The sequence below is a fragment of the Oncorhynchus clarkii genome, chromosome 8, assembly GCF_045791955.1.
Source record: "Oncorhynchus clarkii lewisi isolate Uvic-CL-2024 chromosome 8, UVic_Ocla_1.0, whole genome shotgun sequence".
Lineage (NCBI taxonomy): Eukaryota > Metazoa > Chordata > Actinopteri > Salmoniformes > Salmonidae > Oncorhynchus > Oncorhynchus clarkii.
In genome coordinates, this window is record NC_092154.1 from 35,820,609 (window position 1) to 35,846,014 (window position 25,406).

Genomic DNA, 25,406 nt, shown 5'->3' on the forward strand with positions numbered 1-25,406 from the left:
ATAGTCAACATACACACACATCTCTGGCACACACTCTTACCACACCAGACATAGCACCAGGGGTATTTTCACAGTTCCCAAATCCAGAATAAATTCAAGAAAGCATACAGTATTATATAGAACCATTATTGCATGGAACTCCCATCTCATTTAATGAACAGAAAACCTGGTTTAAAAAAACTGATAAAGCAACACCTCACGGCACAACACCTCTCCTGTATTTGACATAGATAGCCTACATATCAATGCATACACACAAACTATGTGGGCCTTTTGTAAATTGATGTAGTGCTGTCCTTGAGCTGTTCTTGTCTGTTAGTATTCTGTACTATCTCATGTTTCATGTAAAGTGTGGACCCCAGGAAGAGTAGCTGCTGCTTTTGCAACCTCTAATGGGGATCCTAATAAAAATCAAATACTAACATTTGTTGAGACGTGTCAGGAACAGTCTTCAGTCTTTCACCCGCCTGCTGACATTGATTTAAGTCTGGTTTGAGTCTGGTTTCTTAGTGTGCAGGCTTGTGTCAATCTTTCCCTCTGTGCCCCCCCCTTCTTCTCTCTGCTCGGCTCCAGCATTGCAATGTTTTGCACATTCAATTTCCTGTGTTTAAACCTGACATGCAGGTTTTGTTTTCATTTTCCTTTTTCGCCAAACCGAATATGATAATGTCTCAAGGGAATTGCTAGATGAAACGATTTCTGTAGCGCCATCATTTTTTTTGTGTGCAGACGAGATGAATTGTACAGCAGCAGCGTTGGGAAACAATGCCACATAGATTAGAATGAAATCAGCCCGCTTTTCTCTTCGCTCTGATTTGATGACGCTGTTTGAAAACTAAACTGGATTAGCCATAAGTATCTTTCCATTGATATTTCTCAAATGTTCTGCTTTCTGTGTATGTGTGTGTTTGTTTGTGTAATGACTTCCTCTCCAATCAATGAATGCAAGCAACACTTGTGTGATTGTATGAATCACATCTCAGACAGACTGTGACTGGATAAAGTGAATCTCAGACAAACATACAGTATTTCAGTCTGATCAGCCAGCAGTTTGCTACTTTACAATTTGACGCCCCATTCAAAATCAATTTCCTGCACCCTTCTAAAAAGTGTTGCACTGTTGCTGACCCATGCTGTCTCTAACCTCTCAACTGTTGTGTTTTTGTTGTCTCATGAGGTTGGGGAAAAGCAAAAATACAGATTTTCTTTCAAAAAATGTTTTTTCCATTATTGTTATACAAATAGCAGAAAAATGCTTTTAAGTGTATATTTTGTCTACAGTGTCAAATAAAGGGCAATGTGGAATTACTCCTGTGGCTATCACTTAAACACACACATGCATCGTACCTCTCTCACTTTTTGGTGTGTCTGCCTGTATGTTCTCTCCACAGCGCTGAAGAAGGGGCGTTTCTGGATCACCCCTGACCCCTACCACAATGACGACAACATCCAAATAGGCCGCGAGGTCAAGATCTCCTGCCAGGTAAGAACACACACACACACACACACACACACACACACACACCATCCCCTTTTCACACGCATACTCAAGTATCCACTCCTTCCAGGTGGAGGCCACGCCCCCTGAGGAACTGACATTTGGTTGGCTGAAGAACGGCCGCGCCATGCGTAGCTCTGAGCGAATGGTGATCACCCAGACGGACCCTGACATTTCCCCAGGCACCACCAACCTGGACATCATCGACCTGAAGTTCACTGACTTTGGCACCTACACCTGTGTGGCTGCGCTGAAGGGAGGGGGCATACCTGAGATCAGCATAGACGTCAACATCTCCTCCACTACTGGTGAGTCTCACACACCGCCATGTCAGAGCAGGAGATTGACTTATACACTTCCCCACACTCAGCAATAACACACACACATCAGCATTTCGCCACTGTGGTGGATAGAGACTTCCGTAAGACTACACAGTGTTTGCATCCCAAATTGCATCCTGTAGCCTATACTGTATAGTGCACTACTTTTGACCAGAGCCTTATGGGCCTTGGTCAAAAGTAGTGCACTATATAGGGAATAGGGTGCCATTTGGGATGTACCCCGACACATGCATGCACACAGTACATCATCAAGACTAACACACACACACAGCAATATAAATGTTCTCTTCTGCTGAAACATACACACTCTGGAGAAATACACTTTCATAATTCCTCTATTTCCCACAAACACATAAAATGGTGGCCTATTGAATTTGCCAATTAGCATGTGGTATTGTTTCCACAATGTGACCTATTTCATACCCCAAACTAATCCGAACCAAACATCCTATTGCCTGGTATCCAAACTCAATTTATGGGCTTCATCACAAATACCACCATGTTCCCTATATAGTGTACCACTTTTGACCTGGGGTCTAATCAAAATTACTGCACTAAATAGGGAATAGGGTGCAATTTGGAATGTTACCATTTGGAATGCAGACATGCTCCAAAACTAAATCCATTCCCTCCTTTCATTTAATTGGCTGCTGCTATTACCATTTGTGTTACTAACATGACATGCATCCATTACATGCATGATGTCTCTGGGAGACTTTAGATAAGGATATTCTGGTGACTAGAATGGTGGCTTCATTACAAGAGAATAACCTGAAGATATACAGCACATACCCAACACAGTGAGTTTGTGGAGGGTACCATCGAAACAGTAGGAAAAGAGAAGGGAAGAAGTTTGTATTGGTAGTGGTTAGGAAAATAATGGTAGGTGTTAAGGAAGAGAAGAGACCTATGGGTTAACAGGGAGAAGTGATTACACTGGGTCGGGAGGGGGGTTGGGGGGTATCATGTGTAATTACCACTTAGAGGTCAATCAATGATCTCCCATCCTGCTGTGTTGTGCCGCCTCCAATTACCCCATCGCTCATCTCCTTTGCTAATGGACGGGACCTGATCGATAACATGCCTCAGAAGAGAGGTGCTCCAATTGGGAATTTCCACTTGGAATTCCTCTGCCAAACAGGCAAGCAGTTTCTCATCTTGACTGTTGTCCCTCCGAGATTGGAATGACAAAAGGAAGGCAGTTGTGTTCCCGAAGAAACATTCCAAGTTTGCTGGCTGCTGATTTGGTGTGTTTGAAAGGCGCCAGGGCATGGTGGCTTCCTGTTAAGTGTGTGTGCGCGTGCGTGCATTTGTGTGTGTGCACTTGTATGTGTGTGTGTGTGTGTGTGTCTGCCTGTGCATGCTTGCCTCTGTGCGTGTAGCTATGGCAAGCCTCCTCTCTCTCTTTACTACACACACTCTGTGACAACACACCCTGCTGCCATTCACTGCAGCAACATGAAAGCCTGTTGTCGACCTTCGTGCATAATTACCCTAAAATAATCCTTTGATAATCCCCCGTGCTATAAAATAGTGGGATCAATCGTACTTGTCCAGTTTGTTTCCTCATTATCTTCTAAGTAGTGCAGCCTTTCCCTTTGGAGAGTGTGTGTGTGTGTGTGTGTGTGTGTGTGTGTGTGTGTGTGTGTGTGTGTGTGTGTGTGTGTGTGTGTGTGTGTGTGTGTGTGCGCACGCGCACCTGGCCGAGACTCACCGACGCAGAAACACACTCTTTAATGTGAACCATCACTGCTGCTGTCTGAGAGAAGAAGAGAGAAACACAAAGGAAATACCTGTCTTTATGATGATCATATAATATGAAAGGGCCTTTTGCGCTTGGATGGGATTGTTTTTTAAGGTGAAGGTTGTTTTTAAGTTGCGGCGGTTTGAATACGATGAAAGCGTTGCGTTACAGACACGGTGATTCATGTACAGGTAGAAGAGAAAAATGAACATACAGTTCTACTGTGTACTGCCTTCGTCATTGCCCTTCCGTAGCTTTCTTTGGGGACTACATTGAGATGTTCTGAAGTAGGTACGAACACTGTGTCGAGAAAAATTGTTGTATCTCCTTGTTTTGTATCCTGGCTGTCGCTATGTTGTTGTTAGCCAATGACGCAGCGGTTTATTAGCCTATTAGCCAATGGTGCGGTGCGGCTGTGCACTGAGTGGTTAGTCTCGGTCCTGGCTGGCGGTCTGTTTGGGCTAACTAAGCCATCTCTGATGTTCTCCAGAAGGGAGAGAGAGAGACTAGTGGTAATTACAGTCTCTTAATATAAGCATTTAGAGCAGATTACATTGCAGCTCTGCCAGGGCTACTGGCCATGGAAGTGTTATGAAAAAGATGGGGCCTCACGCTGTTGATGTATTTGGAAAGAGATGGGGCCTCACGCCCTAGAAGTGTTTGGATAGAGATGGAATCTTAAAGTATCTCAATCCTGAACACTGTGAAACTCTCTCACAGCAAAGCGCGGACCCAGGCCAGTCCAACTAAATTAGCACAGCTCAGTCTATCCCAGCTCCAGCTGTAGTCATACTTAACCACGCCAAAACCCAGCCTCCAGCCCAGCCTCCAGCCCAGCCTCCACCCCACCCCAGCCTCTTCTACCCTACTGCAGTCCTAGTCCCCCAGCCCCAGCCAAGCCCCAACACTCATTATCTACAACACAGACAGGGAATATTCCTACTCTACTGTACTTTTAACTACACTTTTATCCCCACAGCTTTCAGTAGTCGTCGTCGTCGTCCCCCCCCCCCCCCCCCCCCCACACACACACACACAAAATAGTGCTAATATTTACAATCATCGCACACTCATTAAGTATCCAAGTCTTTTTTTTCTTTTGGGCACCCTGAGATTGCACAGTTAATGGTTTATTCATGGGCAGTATCCAAACGAGAGCCCAGATTTCCCCATCCAATACCAACAGAATTAAAAGACTGGTGAAAAGAAAAGAGGAAGAGAGGAACGGAGGAGGACTCATTTTCATGCTATGGGATAAAATGCAATTCATCTTAGTGTCCCCCTTTAAAGGCCTACTGCAGTCAAAATAAGGATTTTCTTGTGTTTTGTATATATTTTCACACTATGTGATTGGAATAATACCGTGAAAATTTTTATGATAGTGCCCTTTTAGAGTAAAAAAACAACTCATGTAAAAGTAAAAAGTAGCTAATTTAAAAAGTAAAAGTAGGCCTCCAGAGTGGCACAGCAATCTAATGCACTGCATCGCATTGTTAGAGGCATCACTACAGACCCGGGTTCGATCCCAACCGGCAGTGATCGGGAGTCCGATAGGGCGGCGCACAATTGGCCAAGCGTCATCCGGGTTAGGGGAGGGTTTGGCCGGGGGGGACTTAACTTTGTTCCTCGCGCTCTTGTGGCGGGCCGGGCACCTGCATGCTTACCTCGGTCGTCAGTTTAACGGTGTTTCCTTCGACACATTGGTGCATCTGGCTTCCGGGATAAATGACCAGGTACTAAGAAGCGCAGTTTGACAGGTCATGTTTCAGAGGACGCAAGACTCGACCTTCGCCTCTCGAGCCCGTTGGGAAGTTGCAGCGATGAGACAAGATCGAAATTGGGGCGAAAAAGGGGGTAAAATATATGGCGTTACTTTGCAAATCAAATCATTGACCTTGATAATTAGCTTAATTGAATGAGCAAACCGTTGAGACCCCCTGAAATAGAAAAGGGTCTATAGATGTCGCAATAGATTGATAAACTGTAGGCCACATTTATGAAGTACATTAGGTTGTGTCGTGTTCCTGCAGCAAAAACAAAGGAGTTTTGTTATAATGCATTCACTTCTCTCTGAACTTGCTGTTCGGTTTCAGCAGAAGCTGATTTTCAAAGTGAATTGAGTCTTTGCAGTGAAGAACAGTCCAACACAGCTAACAAATACACTTACAAGCTGCAGAGGCATCGCCGGACTGTGTTCAATTTGAGAGACAGCTTCTTTATGTACGGAACGGAATGAGGCAGGTCCATCTTGTCTGACACACAGGCAAGGTACCCATCCAGCTCCCCTGTACCTTGTGACCTTTTTGGGCATCATTCATTGCTCTGTCTCGTCCTATGCCATTGTGTCAAGATGATGCTTCAGGTAGACCAAACCTGCATAGTGGCAATTACACAACCTGCAATTACACAACATCAGAAAAATGACATACAGAGCCTTGCGAAAGTATTCGGCCCCCTTGAACTTTGCGACCTTTTGCCACATTTCAGGCTTCAAACATAAAGATATAAAACTGTATTTTTTTGTGAAGAATCAACAACAAGTGGGACACAATCATGAAGTGGAACGACATTTATTGGATATTTCAAACTTTTTTAACAAATCAAAAACTGAAAAATTGCTAAATTATTCAGCCCCCTTAAGTTAATACTTTGTAGCGCCACCTTTTGCTGCAATTACAGCTGTAAGTCGCTTGGGGTATGTCTCTATCAGTTTTGCACATCGACAGACTGACATTTTTTCCCATTCCTCCTTGCAAAACAGCTCGAGCTCAGTGAGGTTGGATGGAGAGCATTTGTGAACAGCAGTTTTCAGTTCTTTCCACAGATTCTCGATTGGATTCAGGTCTGGACTTTGACTTGGCCATTCTAACACCTGAATATGTTTATTTTTGAACCATTCCATTGTAGATTTTGTTTTATGTTTTGGATCATTGTCTTGTTGGAAGACAAATCTCCGTCCCAGTCTCAGGTCTTTTGCAGACTCCATCAGGTTTTCTTCCAGAATGGTCCTGTATTTGGCTCCATCCATCTTCCCATCAATTTTAACCATCTTCCCTATCCCTGCTGAAGAAAAGCAGGCCCAAACCATGATGCTGCCACCACCATGTTTGACAGTGGGGATGGTGTGTTCAGGGTGATAAGCTGTGTTGATTTTACGCCAAACACAACGTCTTGCATTGTTGCCAAAAAGTTCAATTTTGGTTTCATCTGACCAGAGCACCTTCTTCCACATGTTTGGTGTGTCTCCCAGGTGGCTTGTGGCAAACATTAAACAACACTTTTTATGGGTATATCTTTAAGAAATGGCTTTCTTCTTGCCACTCTTCCATAAAGGCCAGATTTGTGCAATATACGACTGATTGTTGTACTATGGACAGAGTCTCCCACCTCAGCTGTAGATCTCTGCAGTTCATCCAGAGTGATCATGGGCCTCTTGGCTGCATCTCTGATCAGTCTTCTCCTTGTATGAGCTGAAAGTTTAGAGGGACGGCCAGGTCTTGGTAGATTTGCAGTGGTCTGATACTCCTTCCATTTCAATATTATCGCTTGCACAGTGCTCCTTGGGATGTTTAAAGCTTGGGAAATCTTTTTGTATCCAAATCCGGCTTTAAACTTCTTCACAACAGTATCTCGGACCTGCCTGGTGTGTTCCTTGTTCTTCATGATGCTCTCTGCGCTTTTAACGGACCTCTGAGACTATCACAGTGCAGGTGCATTTATACGGAGACTTGATTACACACAGGTGGATTGTATTTATCATCATTAGTCATTTAGGTCAACATTGGATCATTCAGAGATCCTCACTGAACTTCTGGAGAGAGTTTGCTGCACTGAAAGTAAAGGGGCTGAATAATTTTGCACGCCCAATTTTTCAGTTTTTGATTTGTTAAAAAAGTTTGAAATATCCAATAAATGTCGTTCCACTTCATGATTGTGTCCCACTTGTTGTTGATTCTTCACAAAAAAATACAGTTTTATATCTTTATGTTTGAAGCCTGAAATGTGGCAAAAGGTCGCAAAGTTCAAGGGGGCCGAATACTTTCGCAAGGCACTGTATTTCTGCATGTTCTGCTTCATGTGGCCACTTAGTTCATCATATCACTGACATTACAATAGCCCGAACACAAACTTTGCATACTTGTTATTCTCAGATACTGAGGCTTGAAGTGAGTTTGTCAAATGTTCTCTGCTCTAAAAAGTTGTCTAATATTGTGATGAGTCCATGTCTAGCTGTACCTTTTGTGTAGACTCACACAATCATATGCAAGATTAGTTCATTTAAACCAGCCCATCTATTGTTCTCCCTCACCTCACAAACACACGCAATAAAATTAGAATAATGTGTTGACCAAACATTACTTGTGAGAGACACTGATGTTGAATGAGTACATCAATCATGAATGTTAATGTAATGAATGATAGGCCTACTTAAACTCTCATGAATGTGTCATGAACTGCTTCATAAATGTGTTATGAATGCTTGTGTAAAGGTTAGGCCCCAGGCCCCAGTTATAGTAGTTTTACCCAGAAAACATACATTTTATGTGATTTAATTATCTGACATTTGGATATTATATGCTTCCATACATCAACTGAGTGATCTAACCGAATATAGTTAGCTAAAGGAAGAATACAAACGCTCCTATTCTATCCGAGACTTACTGAGTCTGACTTGGTCATAAACAGAAAATTGTTTCAGCATTACACCTGTGGTTGCACACACACGAAATAGAAAACCTTGCCTGTTAGGGATACAAACATTTTGTAATTCTACATCTTACTCCCAGTGGTCTCCAACCCAGTCCCAGAGAGCTACGAGCTCCACTGGTTTTCATCCTAGCTCCTAGCTCGGCCTGAGCCATGTAGTAATTGATTAACACGGATCCTTTTGGGGAGAGGAAATCACCTCCATCTCTCCCATGTTTAAGTAATGAATCTGTTCCTGATAAGCAGTTTCTCAATCATCAGCCAGTTCCACACCTGGGATACCCAATAGCACACGGCGGCTCTCCAACCAAATTAATAACTGCACTTAATAAAAATAAATGAAGGATGGATTTAAAATAAGGCAGGCACCAAGCTGTATTTATAATAAACACTGGTGAGAGACACTGTCCTTCCAGAAGCATGGTTAGACTTGGAGACAACCTCTAATTTGTTTTATTTCATTTGAGATATCTGAGTCGGGTAACATTACTCTATGTGACCCTCTACTTAATTCAGCCTCAGTGCACTCACTTAAAGGGGAACTACACCCGCTGATTTGGCCTCGTCTTTTGTCTTGCTGCTCAAGAAATGCAGGCGGCCATGACAGGAAACAAACGTAAGTTGGTTTGATGTGGGTGTTTCTTGGGTGTGTCCTTACCACCACCAATCTGTCAGAACCTTGCCCCCAGCTTTCACAACACACAAACCTCCTGCAGGTTGAGTTCAATAACTACAGGCAGGGCGAGGTGCCAGAGGAAGCTTTGAATAGGTCCGTAGCCTACAGAGTAATATGAGAAGAATGAAATTGCTGAATTTATGTAGATATTCTAAACGAAGTGTTTTGATAACTTTCACATGTAGTAGCAGGTTCATGTAGAGTAAACAACCCTTTATGTAATACCATAGAAGCAGTGTTCTGCTAATATAACATTTAATCTTTCATTGTTATTCCCAGTTGATATGGATACTGTGCCTATCAGCATTTTGTATGTTGGTAATGGGGCTACCTTGGCAAACATGTCAGAGTGGTCATACCTTCCTGTGTGTTGTCCCGTATACAACAGAAGTTCCCTGGTCCTGGTGCAGAATACACAGGGTTTCTCCCTCCCCATATTGACTGATACCAGTCAATTCAGTAACATCAAATAAATACAATACAAGTAAAAGTTGTGTCTAGTAAAAATGTTATACTGAGTGCCAGGTCTCTCTCCATTCAGAGACATCAGCATCAAGCCTGTCTGTCAGTCTGGACTTCATCACATCATCTTGCAGTCTGGCTCCATACATGTTTCTGTGAACACATACACACATAGTTCTATTACCAATGTAATTTAGGATAGGCCATATCTGACACACAAACAGGTACTATGTTGAAGTTTGAAGAGGTCAGACTAAACCTACCTAATTCTGTTATAATTATGAGCAAGGCAAGAGGTGAGGCTGGAGGTGAGGTCTTTGCCAGAACCCCATTGATGGTCATAGCAGTGTAGATCAGCTCCTGGCCCCTTATCAAAGTTACTGGTCGGTGCCACACAAACACACACACACAGAGCACTGATTACATTATCAATGGTGGTTATGATTAGCCTGGTGGAACCTACATGATCGCTGCATTCACCTTTCTGTTTCACTTCAGATACCATAAAATGTGAAGTGAAATAGAATGGTGAACACAGAGATTAGTCTGGTTCCACCAGGTTATATTACGCCCTGGACATTATACAATATGCATCTAAAAAGTGGAAATTAGGAAACAAATCATGTCAGTTTACATATAAATTGTGTTTCACAATTGGGTTATCAAATGTATTAAAGTAAGGAAGTGGGTTACCTTCTGAATTTGTACAAATGATGAGCCTGTGAAAGCTGCCGCTGACAGGTGAAGGTTGCTGGCCGGATACTTGCCAACTGTTCCACTCGTAGGAATGCTCACAGTGAGGGTATGTCTGCATGATGCTGATGAGAGCCACTTTGCTGGTCAACTTCATGCTGCATGTTCAGCTGCAAACTGGACATCTCTCGACACAACTACATCAGGCAATCTTATGGGGTAGTTTTGACTGGGAGGGACTGTGACAGGGTGATATAATACACAGCCAAGTGGTCAATTGCATTTTGTTTCATAGGAGACTGGCAATTAACGGAGGAGGTGTCACAAGGGTACTTGTGTCGCATGACACATTTTTTATTCTGAGGTCTTGCCTGACAAGCTGTGAAAATAGCAAGTGAACAGTGCATGAAATTATCTTTGGATGTCGCTAAACCACTGCAATCACATTGCTGGACATGTTATGATACTCACCTTTGCTCCTTCTGGCAGGTCCCGGCATCCGTTAATGACCAGGGGATCAGTCAGGCACCCAACTGTGCACTTTGTCTAACAGAAAAACATGATCAACGATTGCCATCATCCCTTAATTAGAAACATAGCTCAATAAATCATTTGGAAGCTGATTCTAACTCGTTTGGAAGCTAACTCTATGCTTTACAGATGTAGACTGACTGGCCACAGATTGGACTAGATTCAGGCCGGCGAAACCGTTACACTATGCAACTAACTGTTGCCATGTTTTGCTTTGTCCCTGGTTTGGCCTGAGTTTGGGGCTGCTAGTTAGTACACTGTTGTAGTCAGATGTGAGTTAGCTACTACCACCATAGCTGCATCCAATATTTATTTGTGCCCTGGACATGGGTTGCACCTCGGCGGCTCGTGACTGTTTTGTCTAATTACTCTAACTTAGAGTGGCATGGAAATATGATGGCATTGCTAAAATAGGCAAACAGTCCCATGTAACTCAGTTGGTAGATTATGGCACTGGCAACGCCAGGGTTGTGGGTTTGATTCCCACGGGGACCCAGTATAAAAGTGTATGCACTCATTCTGTAAGTCACTCTGAATAAGAGAGTCTGCTAAAATGTAAATAGTTCATGGGAAACAACTTTGCCATATTATGAGTAGAGAGATGTCAATGTTGCCATTACTGTTACTAGCAAAGTTTGTCAAAAATAACCAGCAATCCTAATGTTAGCCAGCTAAAATACGGTGGTCCCCTCAATCTTAGTTAGCTTGCTAAAGTTATACCACAGATAGAACAATGAGCCAGATATTTCACTGGATGTGTAAATGTGAAGCATCCAGTTGGTGTTTCCACTCACTACCAAATATGATGATGAGAGGAATCCCAGTGGCCGGCAGTGGAAGAGGATGGAGCAATATGGATTTTGGCCGACATTCTGCATATTTTCTCATTGATGAAGCATTTGATCTCCGTACAGTTTTCTGTTTACAAAACTAGAATCTTTTGACAAACAGAGTGGACTGCGTTTTAGAAGGAGTGCAAGGGCGAATTGAGTTGTTGCACACGTTCCCTAACGTAAATATGCTAATAAATGCTAGAACGTGCCAATAGTATCTCACTAGCTCGATATTGGCTCTGCCCACCTCTTTGCTTTTTCTGTCCACTATGATTAATTTGCTCCCATTGGAAATGACAGGCTCTGGTCTATCTTGGGTTAGTTTAAAAACATTTTTGGTTATACTGCATCTAAAGTCAATCTGGTGTCTTCACAATCATGATAAAAGGTTTTCCTACTAATTATTTGCCTCCTTTTCAAAAGTTATTGTGTTTCTAAGCCAAATCCAAGTTGATTTGAGGTAGGCTAACGTAAGCCAGCTAGTAGCTAGATGGTAGCTAGCTATCTAACATCAGCTATGCTAGAGATGATGGTGATAAAGATTATCAAAATATACATAACTAGACACATAACCAACAGTCTATGGTCTAGCTACCGGTATACTCACCACCACTGGGGACCAACAAACTACAGCCACCTATTCCCGCTTGATAGGGTCCTTCAGCAGGGCATGCAAACCATAGTTGTTGGCTGAGCATCCTGCTGGAAGCATGCATTTTATGTCAATTCGTAAAGGACTTTTCAGTTTAAAAGGTCTGTGATCCTTTGAACGCGTTGGTTGGGGGGCGATGAATCAACGGAGCTCCATTCAATGAAGGGAAGCGAACTGGGCGGAAGGGCAATTTTCATGTTGAGCTTGGCAAAAGGGGGGCATGATTTGTTGACATCCAAACACAACTTTCATTTACTCGTTGTAACGCACTTAGGTTCCAAACTCCGTTTTAGACGGGACTGACTTCATGACCAGAATTTATCCTATTTATACTTTTAGTCAATTTTGACACTAGAATAAATGTTTGACTCATCGATGCCACATTGTCCTTAGTTCAACCGTCCATCCGTCCATCCCTCTCTCGTCAGGACTAACAGGAAGTGAGAGGTTCTGATCATCCCAGTGACCATGTTATCTGGTGACTTTAGTGAACTGTCATGGCTGCCACTGCAGACGTTGCTGATGTGATGTGAACTGTTTGTTGATCTGCTCTAGGCCTTCAGTCCAGCTCACTGAGCCTGATAGAGGAATCCTGTATGGCACATTCACGTTGACTCATGATACCTTCAGTTACCTGTTCAGGGCCAGTCCTGGCCATTCTGCCGCCCTAGGGAAGACAAAAAATTGCCACCCCTACAAGAATATTCCAAGTAACCAAATGTCATTGAAAAGACTTCTAAAATATGTGTTTTTCCACACGTTGAAATTAGGTTCAATTTAGGTTCTGAATGAAAGGTGTGAAGACGTATTTCCAGACATGGAAATCAGGTTCACTTTCGGTTCTGAATGAAAGGTGTGAAGACGTATTTCCAGACATGGAAATCAGGTTCACTTTCGGTTCTGAATGAAAGTTGAAAATAGGTATTTTCCCGAACATTAAAAATGTGTATTTTCCGTGTATTGAAAATATATATTTTCCGGATGTTGAATTCAGCCTCATTTTCGGTTCTGAATGAAAGTTATGTAATTTGAATGAAAATATGTCATTTACAGTAGTCTATATTTGGGCCAAATCAAGGCTGGTCCAACCGAACATAAATTATGACTGGTTCAGATTTGGTCCGGAATGGACCAATTATTTTCTCCATGGATGTGGAAATCATGCCGGTCCAGACTGCACCAAAAAAACATGTCCAAAAGGCATCAGCTTCGGTCCGTGCTTACTCAGGTACAGCCTACAGCAGGGATGGGAAACTCCAGTCCTTGGGCCAGAGTGGTGTCACACTTATTCCCCATCCCTAGTCAACACAGCTGATGAAACTAATGTCATTCTAAACTGAAGATCATGATTAGTTGATTATTGGTGTCAGATGTGTTGGGGAAAAAAGCCTGACACCAATCAGGCCCCAGAGGCCTGGAGATCCTATCCCTGGCCTACAGTGTCGTCTGAAATGACATTTTGGGAATGCCCATCTATGTGGTAGGCGTTGGTCTGTGCTTACTGGGTGTAGCCTGCCATGTCGGCCCGCAATATCATTTTATGAATGCCCATCCATGTGGTAGGCTCACCGTTTGTAAAACAGGCATTGCGTTGTCTTTTTTAGTTCGGATTCTTGATTATCCTGAGCCTATTTGCAACGTGTTTACACAGTGGGAAATGCAGAAGGATTTTTCTTTTTCGCTATGATCAGCTCGTAAAACATTTTAAGGATACAAACTTGAAACCACAGATCATGACAATTTAGCCCACGGGATGAAACTCCTGGTCACTAGTTGTGAGTAGCCTGATTGTCCATACCATGTTGTCCATTTTACTTTGACCTGTCCTGATTTTATGATATGTTGTTTGTTAACATGTCAGCATATTTTTATTTGATTGGGCACCATTTACGTCAAGCTATTTGATTGGAGAAACCTGCTTGATGTAAACATTTTTTGTCTCCAGGCTACAGGAAAGGCCACATACTCTTTCTATAATATCTATCAGTGCATTCAGAAAGTATTCAGACCCCTTGACTTTTTCCACATTTTGTTACTTTACATCCTTATTCTAAAATGTATACATTTGTATTGTTTATTCACCAATCTACACATAATAACCCATAATGACAAAGCAAAAACTGTTTGTTTTTTTTTAAATGAAGGAAATATCACATTTACATAAGTATTCAGGTTTTTAGAAAATGTGCAAACATTCTAAAAACCTGTTTTTGCATTGTCATTGTGGGGTATTGTGTGTAGACGGATGATCATTTGTATTTATTTAATCAATTATAAAATACAGTTGTAACGTAACAGAATGTGGGAATGGACAAGGTAAATATTTTGCGTCCCTGCCGTTGACAAAGTGGGCACTGCTTATCATACATAGGTCAGCATCAGCGCTACCTAAAAAGCAAATACGCCACTGGTTGAGAGAAATTGTCATTGTTTTGGGGCAGAATTTAATTAGGTTTTATGTGTTGTTGCAGATGCGTCTTGCTCAGTTTATCTTTAAAAAATGACGCCCTCGCCAATCTGCTGACGCCTAATCCTGCCTAATGAGCGGGCCAGCCCTTTACCTGTTTGTGTTGTGGTTGCCGTGGGTCAGTTGGTAGCTGTGGGATTGGTTTTCCACACTCACTCACTGAAGGTAGGGCTGAATCACTGTATTTAGTTTCTATTTGATCTGTCGATTCAACCAACTGTACCCACTATTGCGGTTGACTTGTACTTAATGAAATGCATATTGTACGTCAGCTTAATGAAATCCTCTTCTAAAAGATCATATTTTATTGTTGTAAAATAGTCTGTAAGTCTAACCATAAAAATAAAACCTATTTCGATGGTGGAGGAGGCTGCTGTGAGCCCCTGTTTGTGAAATGACAATCATCATGCCTGTGGAGAATCTCATTTGCCATGGTGACAATCATATGACCAGAACACAAGCCTTTCAGTGATGTTCAGTGTGGAGTTTCAGGGGAGAAGAAAGCACCGCGATATGCATCAGGGCTCACACGCATAAAAATATGAACGCACGCTCACACTTACTCACCCAAGCGCGCGCGCACACACACACACACACACACACACACACACACACACACACACACACACACACACACACATAGAATCTAGGCCTGGAGGAATGCCCCTGTGTGTGGAGCCTCAGTGCCTGTGAGTGGTGTTAGTTTCTCCCTTGTGCCCTCGCGGTCTGTCAGCCTGCTAAGCCCTTTTGAGCCCCCGCAGGACAGACACAGTATATTCCTGAAGGCCAACACACACGCAAAAACACACACGCACTGTCCCCACAGGGGTGAAGCTCAGAGGAGTGGCTCCACAGAGAGCGCTGTCACAGAGCAGCCGAGTCACTGGCTTAGAGCCATCACACACAGTCTCTCTCTCTCGCCCTCTCTCTCTGTCTCTCTCTCTGTCTTTCTCTAAAACACACTCACTTGAGCAGAGTGCAGCGTTACCATAGCAATGGGAAGTGATGTCACAGCACTCACCCAAAGAGGCCAGTTGAGAAGTTGTTTGTTTATTTTTTGTGTCATGCGTGCAGTCCTTCTGACCCCTCACATATGCCTGAGCTGTATAAAAATAACAAGCAACAAACATTCCATATTGGCAGTCAGCTCACATAGCCAGGTGTCTGTTGTGGTGGTAGTGGCAGATCCCTGGAAGGGACAGCCTGGCTTCAGTACAAACAGAGGGCCCGGCCCCTGCCTGGCACTGAGGGTCTGTTGGGAAATCAGCCCTTGCACATGCATGCAAGCACACACACCTCAGCAGGCACACACAGTTCAAGATGTGTGTGCTTCTTTAACTGTCACACACACACTAACCAGTGACAGAGAGTGTGTGTGTGTTGCCACACGAGGATGATGGCAGCAGCAGCAACAGCTCCACATGGTTTCATTACGATGGCATTCTCCAGCCAATAGCACAATCCAGCAGCTGTAACTGCCCACTGGGCTAGAGAGACATGGAAATATGGCCTTCATGTTGGTATGGAAACTCAGAGAATATGCCTCATGTCGAAACTCTAATGGCCCGTTGTCCAAATGTGTGGCTGCATTGCCACACTAGATATTCAGAACTGTTGTGTAGAACTGGGTAAAATTAGCAAAAGGGGACAATATGCTATGAAAGTGTGTCATGGATTGGTGTCATGTGATCACTAGAGAGAGTGAGAAAATGACTCTAGTCCATCTTGTTGTTATGTACTTTGCTAGTGCTTGACCATTCATAGTGTGTTTTAACTAGTCTTTGCTAGTCTTTAGGTTCAGACCGAACATCAAGTAGATCACATAACCTGGGTCAGAAAAAAAGTGATTTCATTCTTTCTGGGTCAGATTGACTGCTATTTCATCACTATCATCATCATCATACACATTTATTGGAAGTGGAGTTTCAATATTGCTTCAAATGATTGGGTGGAATTTCAACATCATTTGAGTCCATTGAGGGCTGTGTTGAAGTCAGGAGCAAGATCTTTGGTGTAATGTCTGAGGTTTGTTGGGTATGATTTCATGACTGGTTGGTGTTTATTGCATTGTTTATTTGGATCAGAGAAGCAAATCTGTCTCTGAGTTTAGACACGCACACACACACACACACACACACACACACACACACACACACACACACACACACACACACACACAAAGAGGCTGTGTTTTATAGGCATATCTTCTAATTTAACAAGTTTACTGTGTCCAGCCCACTAGATTACCCCGTTGATCCAACCTGCCAGTGCCAATGTATTTTATCCTCAGCCCCAGGACACAATTGCACGCATGCATGTACAGTACGTACACACACACACACACACACGCGGGAATCAATGGAGACCTCTACGTAGGAATGTATCATTTTACTCTAAACTCTGCCCCTGTTTCTTCATTGTCCACTCACTAATGGCCCTTCAACTTCCCCTCTAACTACATATTTATAGGGACAAACTTTTTAGTTTGTCCCTGCTAATGGTTCTGCATCCATCATCGGATGTAGAGAGTTCAGGAATAACTTTTTGTTGAATGGTTTGTATCCTCAGAGTTTAGGAGAAGCCTTAACTGTGTGTGGGGTCAGATATTCTGGGTCTTGTTTGATCTAGATTTGTTGTTGTTGTGCTTTTAAGGTAGACTCAGAGATGTGACATAGATGCAGAAGGGAAACAGCATAATGGGTCAATTTCCGGGCCAACAACTTGCCGCACAAGGTTCAACTTCTCTGCTGTTTTTGTCAAGGGTTGAAACCGGTTAAGGGAAAAGAACTGAAAATAAATAACAATTATTTGAGAAAACACTTGATCACAATTTGATCTATACTGTTCCAGAACAGAACTGTTATTTTAAAAGCATAGGAACTGGTTAATAACATTTTTTTACATTCTGCAAAAATTGCAACAAAGCGCCTATGCAAAGCCCTCACTCTGTCACTCAGAAACGTATTCCAGCATCTGCTTGCCAGCTGGGAACCTTTCACACTGGGTGTGCGTGTGTGTGTGTAGGCTACCTGCCCTTCCCATCTGAAGCATAGGTTATGGTGGCCTACTGACGACATTACAAGTGTAAATCATAAATTAAGGTGAGATGTTTAATTAGAGAAGAATGGATGTATTTTTTCAATCATAGTTAAAGATACTATAGCTACCGTGTTTCACGTTGAATTTATTAACTAAAAAAAGGTAAGATAGGTTGTTAATTCTAAACTCAGCAAAAAAAAGAAATGCCCTCTCTCTGTCAACTGTGTTTATTTTCAGCAAACGTAAATTAACATGTGTTAGTATTTGTATGAACACAACAAGATTCTACAACTGAGTCATAAACTGAACAGGTTCCACAGACATGTGACTAACAGAAATGGAATAATGTGTCCCTGAACAAAAGGGGATCAAAAGTAAGTCAGTATCTGGTGTGGCCACCAGCTGCATTAAGTACTGCAGTGTATCTCCTCCTCATGGACTACACCAGATTTGTCAGTTCTTGCTATGAGATGTTACCCCACGCTTCCACCAGGGCACCTGCATGTTCCCGGACATTTCTGGGGGGAATGGCCCTAGCCCTCACCCTCCGATCCAACAGATCCCAGACATGCTCAATGGGATTGAGATCTGGGCTCTTCGCTGGCAGAACACTAACATTCCTGTCTTGCAGGAAATCACTCACAGAATGAGCAGTATGGCTGGTGGCATTGTCATGCTGGAGGGTCATGTCAGGATGAGCCTGCAGGAAGGGTGACACATGAAGGAGGACAATGTTTTCCCTGTAACGCACAGTGTTGAGATTGCCTGCAATGACAACAAGCTCAGTCCGATGATGCTGTGACACATCGCCTCAGACCCTGACGGACCCTCCACCTCCAAATTGAACCCGCTCCAGAGTACAGGCCTCGGTGTAATGCTCATTCCTTGGCTAGGAAAAACTCCCTAGAAAGGCCAAAACCTAGGAAGAAACCTAGAGAGGAACCAGGCTATGTGGGGTGGCCAGTCCTCTTCTGGCTGTGCCGGGTGGAGATTATAACAGAACATGGCCAAGGTGTTCAAATGTTCATAAATGACCAGCATTGTCAAATAATAATGATCACAGGCAGAACAGTTGAAACTGGAGCAACAGCACGGCCAGGTGGACTGGGGACAGCAAGGAGTCATCATGTCAGGTAGTCCTGAGGCATGGTCCTAGGGCTCAGGTCCTCCGAGAGAGAGAAAGAAAGAGAGAAAGAGAGAATTAGAGAGAGCATACTTAAATTCACACAGGACACCGGATAGGACAGGAGAAGTACTCCAGATATAACAAACTGACCCTAGCCCCCCGACACATAAACTGGAGACACTGTGGCCCCATCCAATGACACCCCCGGACAGGGCCAAACAGGAAGGATTATAACCCCACCCACTTTGCCAAAGCACAGCCCCCACACCACTAGAGGGATATCTTCAACCACCAACTTACCATCCTGATACAAGGCCAAGTAAGCCCACAAAGATCTCCGCCACGGCACAACCTCAATTGCCTACCGTCTGTAAGCTGTTAGTGTCTTAACGACCGTTCCACAGGTGCATGTTCATTAATTGATTATAGTTCGTTGAACAAGCATGGGAATCAGTGTTTAAACCCTTAACAATGAAGATCTGTGAAGTTATTTGGATTTTTACGAATTATCTTTGAAAGACGGGGTCCTGAAAAGGGGACATTTCTTTTTTTTCTGAGTTTAGTTCGGACCTGTTAGCTAGCTAGCTCGCTAATGTTTGCTCTGGTCCAACGTTAAATCAACTTGGAAGTTCAAAGAGATACACAGTTCCTCCATAAAAGCTGCTCCTTCGTAGGTATAATTCTGTGGGCCTAATGAATGTTATAACAAGATACCCAGCGCTTCAAGGCAAGCTTCCTCCATCCTCTCGCTCTCTCCTCACCCTCGCACCCTCCACTGTGACTGTGAGCATAGTGTGTGTGTTTCTTTCATTACAATTAAACATGCGGTTACTGCAAAAAGACAACTTGCTCTTAACAACTTTGTAATATAGATTATATCGCTTAACTACTCCACAGCAAGCTGCTCTATCCACATTGATTGGTGAAGTAATTCAATATTGAGCGAAATGTAAAAAATATATATATTTTATAAGTTTAAAAAGGAACAGAAAGGAACAATATAAACCAGTACTTTTGGGGGGCTCAAACCGGTTCAGATCTTTTCTGGTTGGAACAGTGGAAGGGAATGAAAAAAAGAATGGTTCTGTTCAGAACGAAGTGATTGGAAAACAATTTTGGTTTCAACCCCTGGTTTTGGTGTGAACAGCGTGAAGCGAACCTGTGCACATTCACAGATATTGTGTGTGACTGTTTGAGACCGAAGTCTTGCAGACAGTATATCTGCAGTGCTGTTCATGGCAATGTAATTTCACTGAGTCTACCTTTAAAGATAGGTCAGTACTTTTCATGAGTAGTTGTGTTTACCTGGAAAACTAAGATGAATTATTTATGATGATAATGATCGTGATGGTGGGGATGATGATGATCATGGTTATGGTCATGGTGGTGATAATGACTGAGAGAAGGTCTCATTGGTATAGATTTGTGGTTGAAGTTCTCCTCTTTTGCTTCATGTTTAGAGAGGACAAGACCTGACTCCTTAAGTCTAATTTTATTGGAAGCAAATCTATCAGATTTCTGATGCATTTTAGTTATTGATTCCTCTCGTTGACCTTCGTTCATGACGTCTGTTTGTGCGTCAATTCTTCATTGCATTATCCATTGTTTTACCATTGCTTACTTACATTTAACCCTTTCTCTGCTGATCACCATGTTTGGTGAATGTTCATACTGTTCCCTACCTACTTTAATCCAAGCTAACAGCCATCACTCCAACTCTCTCCGTGGCATGGTTCTCCATAATAGCAGTGTGTGTGGCCGAGACTCAACTCAACTCATACTAGCAATGTGTGTATGTGGCCGAGCACTCAACTCAAACTCCATCAAATCCATTGCAACATGGATGCTCATTCGCTTTCCCATCCCTCCCCCTCTCCCCCCGTCGACCATTCCCCCTTACCCCGCCAACCGACTTTCTAGAGCCCCATATCAGTCCCTCCTCTGTTTTTCTCTTTCTTAGTTCCCCCCAACCTGACAGTGCCACGGGGTAAGAGCCCCCTGGTGGTTCGGGAGGGCGACACGGTGGAGCTCGAGTGTCTGGTTTCAGGGAAGCCCAAGCCCATTATCCTGTGGTCTCGGGCCGATAAAGAGGCGCCCATGCCGGATGGGAGCCTGCAGGCTGAGAGCTACGACGGGGTGCTGCGGATCGTCAACGTGTCCAGAGAGATGACCGGCTCCTACCGCTGCCAGACCAGCCAGTTCAACGGGTTTAATGTGAAGCCCAGGGAAGCTGTGGTGGAGCTCATCGTACAATGTGAGTCGTGGGTAATGGTATGAGTCTGGACGATTGTGTGGGGTAGGTGTGTGTGGCTGGGATTGTGTGGAGGATGTCTGTTGGGGTTTGATTGGGGGTCTTTGGGTGGTTGTTTCTTATGTTTTGTGTTTGGGTGTTTGTATGTTGTGTCTGGAGTATCTGTGATCGGTTTTGTGGTAGGTCTATCTATTTGCCTTCTCTCAATAGCCTCATTCAGACCAGACCGCACTGAATGTGTAATCGTGTATGTGCTTCTGTGCACTTACATTATGTGTGTAACAGAACATTACAGCAGCCTCAATGGATCTCATCCCTCTTTCTTTCTTTCTCTCTCTCTCCACTCCACACCTCTCGCCCTCCCACAGCCATCCAATGTTCCTTTAAAGGGAAGGGTTTAAAATGAGTCCCAACCTCTATAGCTGCACTGTCAGGACACACATATATGCACACTCACATAGGCGCCTGAGCAATGGGGCAGATGGAGCAAATGCATCCCCACTTTAAAAATAGGGGAGCAAACGTATGTTTTTATTACCCCCACTTTTTTTTTACCAAAATAGTATAATGATCCATTGGGCAATTTGTCATTTTCAATATTTAGTCATGTTTTGAGCTAGTCTCTAAAAGAGATCCATATTATATGTTATATAATAATTAACAGATGACATGTTGCACCCCCTCCCCCTGTCGCCTCAAGATGAATGGTTTTGCCGGCTGGAAAGTTTTGCTTCCCTCCCGACGCCACTGTTTTGGTTCAGTACAGTTAGAAAGCTCTAGTTACATCACTGGTGTTTAACATTAATAGGCACCTGCAAAATAAAATGTGGTTGTGTTGTTGTATTGTTTCATGTCTGATGCTCTCAGGGTGTTGTTATATATCATTTGAGAGGTGTGCACCACTTACAAATGTTGTCATTTCACTTTACCTGTCAGAGGTATGATGAGCACAGGCATGTCTGATTAGGCTTCACTATATAACAGCATCTGGTACAATTTAAATGGCTCGTGTCCTCTCTCCTCGCCTCCTTCTAAAAACCCATTGGAGGAGAAGGTCAGTAGGGAAGGACCTCTGGATTTCTCATGCAATGGATTTTTAGAAGGAGAGGGCAAGAGGAGTATGCAATTGAGATTCTCCTGCTGACTTACAGTAGACTTCCATCAGCCTACCACAGTTTGCAACTTTGCAAAAAACTGCATATCTGGTAGCTTGTGGGCTGTCAATGAGTAGCTTATGAGTAGCTCAATTATATTGACCAAAAATGAAAAAGCAACATGTTGGTTCCATGTTTAATGAGCTAAAATAAAATGCAGAAAAAGCTTATTTCTCTCAAATTTTGTTCACAAATTTGCTTAAATCCCTGTTAGTGAGCATGTATCCTTTGCCAAGTTAATCCATCCACCTGACAGGTGTGGCATTTCAAGAAGCTGATTAAACAGAATGGTCATTACACAGGTGCACCTTGTGCTGGGGACAATAAAAGGCCACTCTAAAACTAGCAGTTTTGTCACACAACACAATGCCACAGATGTCTCAAGTTTTGAAGGAGCGTTCCATTGGCATGCTGACTGCAGGAAATGTCCCCCAGAGCTGTTTCCAGAGAATTGAATGTTCAACCACCAACGTCATTTGGACTTTGTCAGTACGTCCAAGAGAATTTGTCAGTACGTCCAACCAGCCTCACAATCGCAGGCCAATTGTGTGGTGTCGTGTGGGCTAACGGCTTTGCAGATGTCAACATTGTGAACAGAGAGCCCCATGGTGGCGGTGGGGTTATGGTATGGGCAGGCATAAGCTACGGACAACGAACACAATTGCATTTTATCAATGGTAATTTGAATGCACAGGGATACTGTAATGAGATCCTGAGGTCGATTGTCGTGCCATTAATCCACAGCCATCGCCTCATGTTTCAGCATGATAATGCATGGCCCAATGTCGCAAGGATCTGTAGACAATTCCTGGAAGCTGAAAATGTCCCAGTTGTTTCCATGGCCTGCATACTCTCCAGACATCAGAGTATGTCTGGAGCATGGAGTAAGATTTCCAAAGGCTGGAGCGTCAGCCTTCTTGCCCACTCCAGTTTCTCTCCAGTAGTGCTCCAGTAGCACTCACTTCACAAGCTCAGGGCATGCATTTGTAGTCTACTTGTGTGCTGCTATAGCCCCTTGCTTTAGCTACTGTCATGGAGTTCACTAAATATGTTCAATAAGGAACTGATAAAGCACACAGGTGCTAAATCAAGGTGACTTACAAAGATGAGGACCAAGAGCAAGAGAGGGAGTGTGGTTATGTATGGTCTACAACTAAAGAATCATTGTGGAATCTGAAAAGACACATATCTCGAAAGCATGATGATGGTGTACTTACTATGTGCACATGCTAAAAAGAAGGAACGAGGTGGGTAGATAACTAAGTGTGTCATTGTAGCAAAGTATTTATAAACTAAAAATCAGATCTCTTAAACGTTTCTTTCATTTTTGTTCTATTGTCTATACAATAGGCCATAATTGATTTTGACCCAACAGTCCTGGCATATGTTGCCGAAAAACCTTTAGGCCTACCATGTCACGCCCTGACCTTAGAGAACCTTTTATTTTTCTATTTTGGTTAGGTCAGTGTGTGACTAGGGTGGGTAGTCTAGTTTTTTCTTTTCTATGTTGGTCTGGTTCCCAATCAGAGGCAGCTGTCTATCGTTGTCTCTGATTGGGGATCATATTTAGGCAGCCTTTTCCCACCTGTTGTTTGTGGGATCTTGATTTTTGTACTGTAACGGAAGTTTTCAAGTTTTTGTCTGGACGAAGTGCCTGCGCCTCATGAAGATGGATTACTGGGCTGAACACGCTAACAACAAGTGGCTATTTGGACATAAATGATGGACTTTATGGAACTTTATGGAACAAATCAGTCATTTATTGTCGAACTGGGATTCCTGGGAGTGCCTTCTGATGAAGATCATCAAAGGTAAGTGAATATTTATGGTGTTATTTCTAACTTTGTTGAATCCAAAATGGCGGATATTCCTCTGGCTGTTTTGGGTTCTGAGCGCCGTTCTCAGATTATGCTTTTTCCTTAAAGTTTTTTTGAAATCTGACACAGCGGTTGCATTAAGGAGAAGTCTCTTTAATTCTGTGAATAACAGTTGTATCTTTAATAAATGTTTATAATGAGTATTTCTGCTAAATCACCGGATGTTTTGGAATCAAAACATTACTGTACGTAATGCGCCAATGTAAACTGAGATTTTTGCATTTAAATTTGCACATTATCGAACAAAACATGCATGTATTGTGAAACATGATGTCATATGAGTGTCCTCTGATGAAGATCATCAAAGGATAGTGATTCATTTTATCTATATTTCTGCTTTTTGTGACTCCTATCTTTGGCTGGAAAAATGGCTGTGTGTTTTTTGGACTTGGCTATGACCTAACATAATCATATGTTGTGCTTTCGCTGTAAAGCGTTTATGAAATCGGACACGATGAGTAGATTAACAAGATGTTTATCTTTCATTTGCTGTGTTGTACTTGTTAATGTGTGAAAGTTACATATTTCTAAAAAATGTTTTTGAATTTTGCGTGCTGCCTTTTCAGCGGAATGTTGTTGAGGGGTTCCGCCAGCCCTAGAAAGGTTAAAAAATATGATGAATGCCTTCCACGCTGCACCTTGGTCCAATCCTTCCAATAACGTTGTGCTGGCTCAGCGCTCCTGGTCTCCAGTACGCCTCCAGGGTCCAGTACATCCTGTGCCGGCTCTACGCACTGTGTCCCCAGTGCGCCTTCACAGCCCAGTGCGTCCTGTGCTAGCTCCCCGCATGAAGGTGGTCATTTGTCCAGGACACGTTGTGCCAGCTCTATGCTCCAGACCTCTGGTGATGATCTATGGCCCGAAGCCTACAGTGATGAGCCTCCAGTGACGTTCCATGGCCCGGAGCCTCCAGTGACGATCCATGGCCCGGAGCCTCCAGTGACGATCCATGGCCCGGAACCTCCAGTGACGATCCATGGCCCGGAGCCTCCAGTGACGATCCATGGCCCGGAGCCTCCAGTGACGATCCATGGCCCGGAGCCTCCAGTGACGATCCATGGCCCGGAGCCTCCAGTGACGATCCATGGCCCGGAGCCTCCAGTGACGATCCATGGCCCGGAGTCGACAGTGACGATCCATGGCCCGGAGCCTCCAGTGACGATCCATGGCCCGGAGCCTCCAGTGACGATCCATGGCCAGGAACCTCCAGTGACGATCCATGGCCCGGAACCTCCAGTGACGATCCATGGCCCGGAGCCTCCAGTGACGATCCAAGATCCGGAGTCACTGGTGACGATCTACGGTCTGGAGTCCCCAGCGATGATCTACGGTCCGGTTCCTCCAGGCAACGATCC

At 43.5% G+C, this 25,406-nt stretch overlaps 1 protein-coding gene across 1 annotated transcript in view; it reads left to right on the plus strand.

The window, feature by feature from the left end:
* The window catches only part of LOC139415323 (MAM domain-containing glycosylphosphatidylinositol anchor protein 2-like), a 348,607-nt gene that overhangs the window by 206,156 nt on the left and 117,045 nt on the right, over positions 1-25,406 (plus strand). The window contains exons 7-9 of the mRNA XM_071163380.1: positions 1,392-1,483; positions 1,569-1,806; positions 20,730-21,023. Of these exons, the coding sequence (XP_071019481.1) occupies positions 1,392-1,483; positions 1,569-1,806; positions 20,730-21,023 (624 nt within the window). The remainder of the gene's footprint in view (positions 1-1,391; positions 1,484-1,568; positions 1,807-20,729; positions 21,024-25,406) is intronic.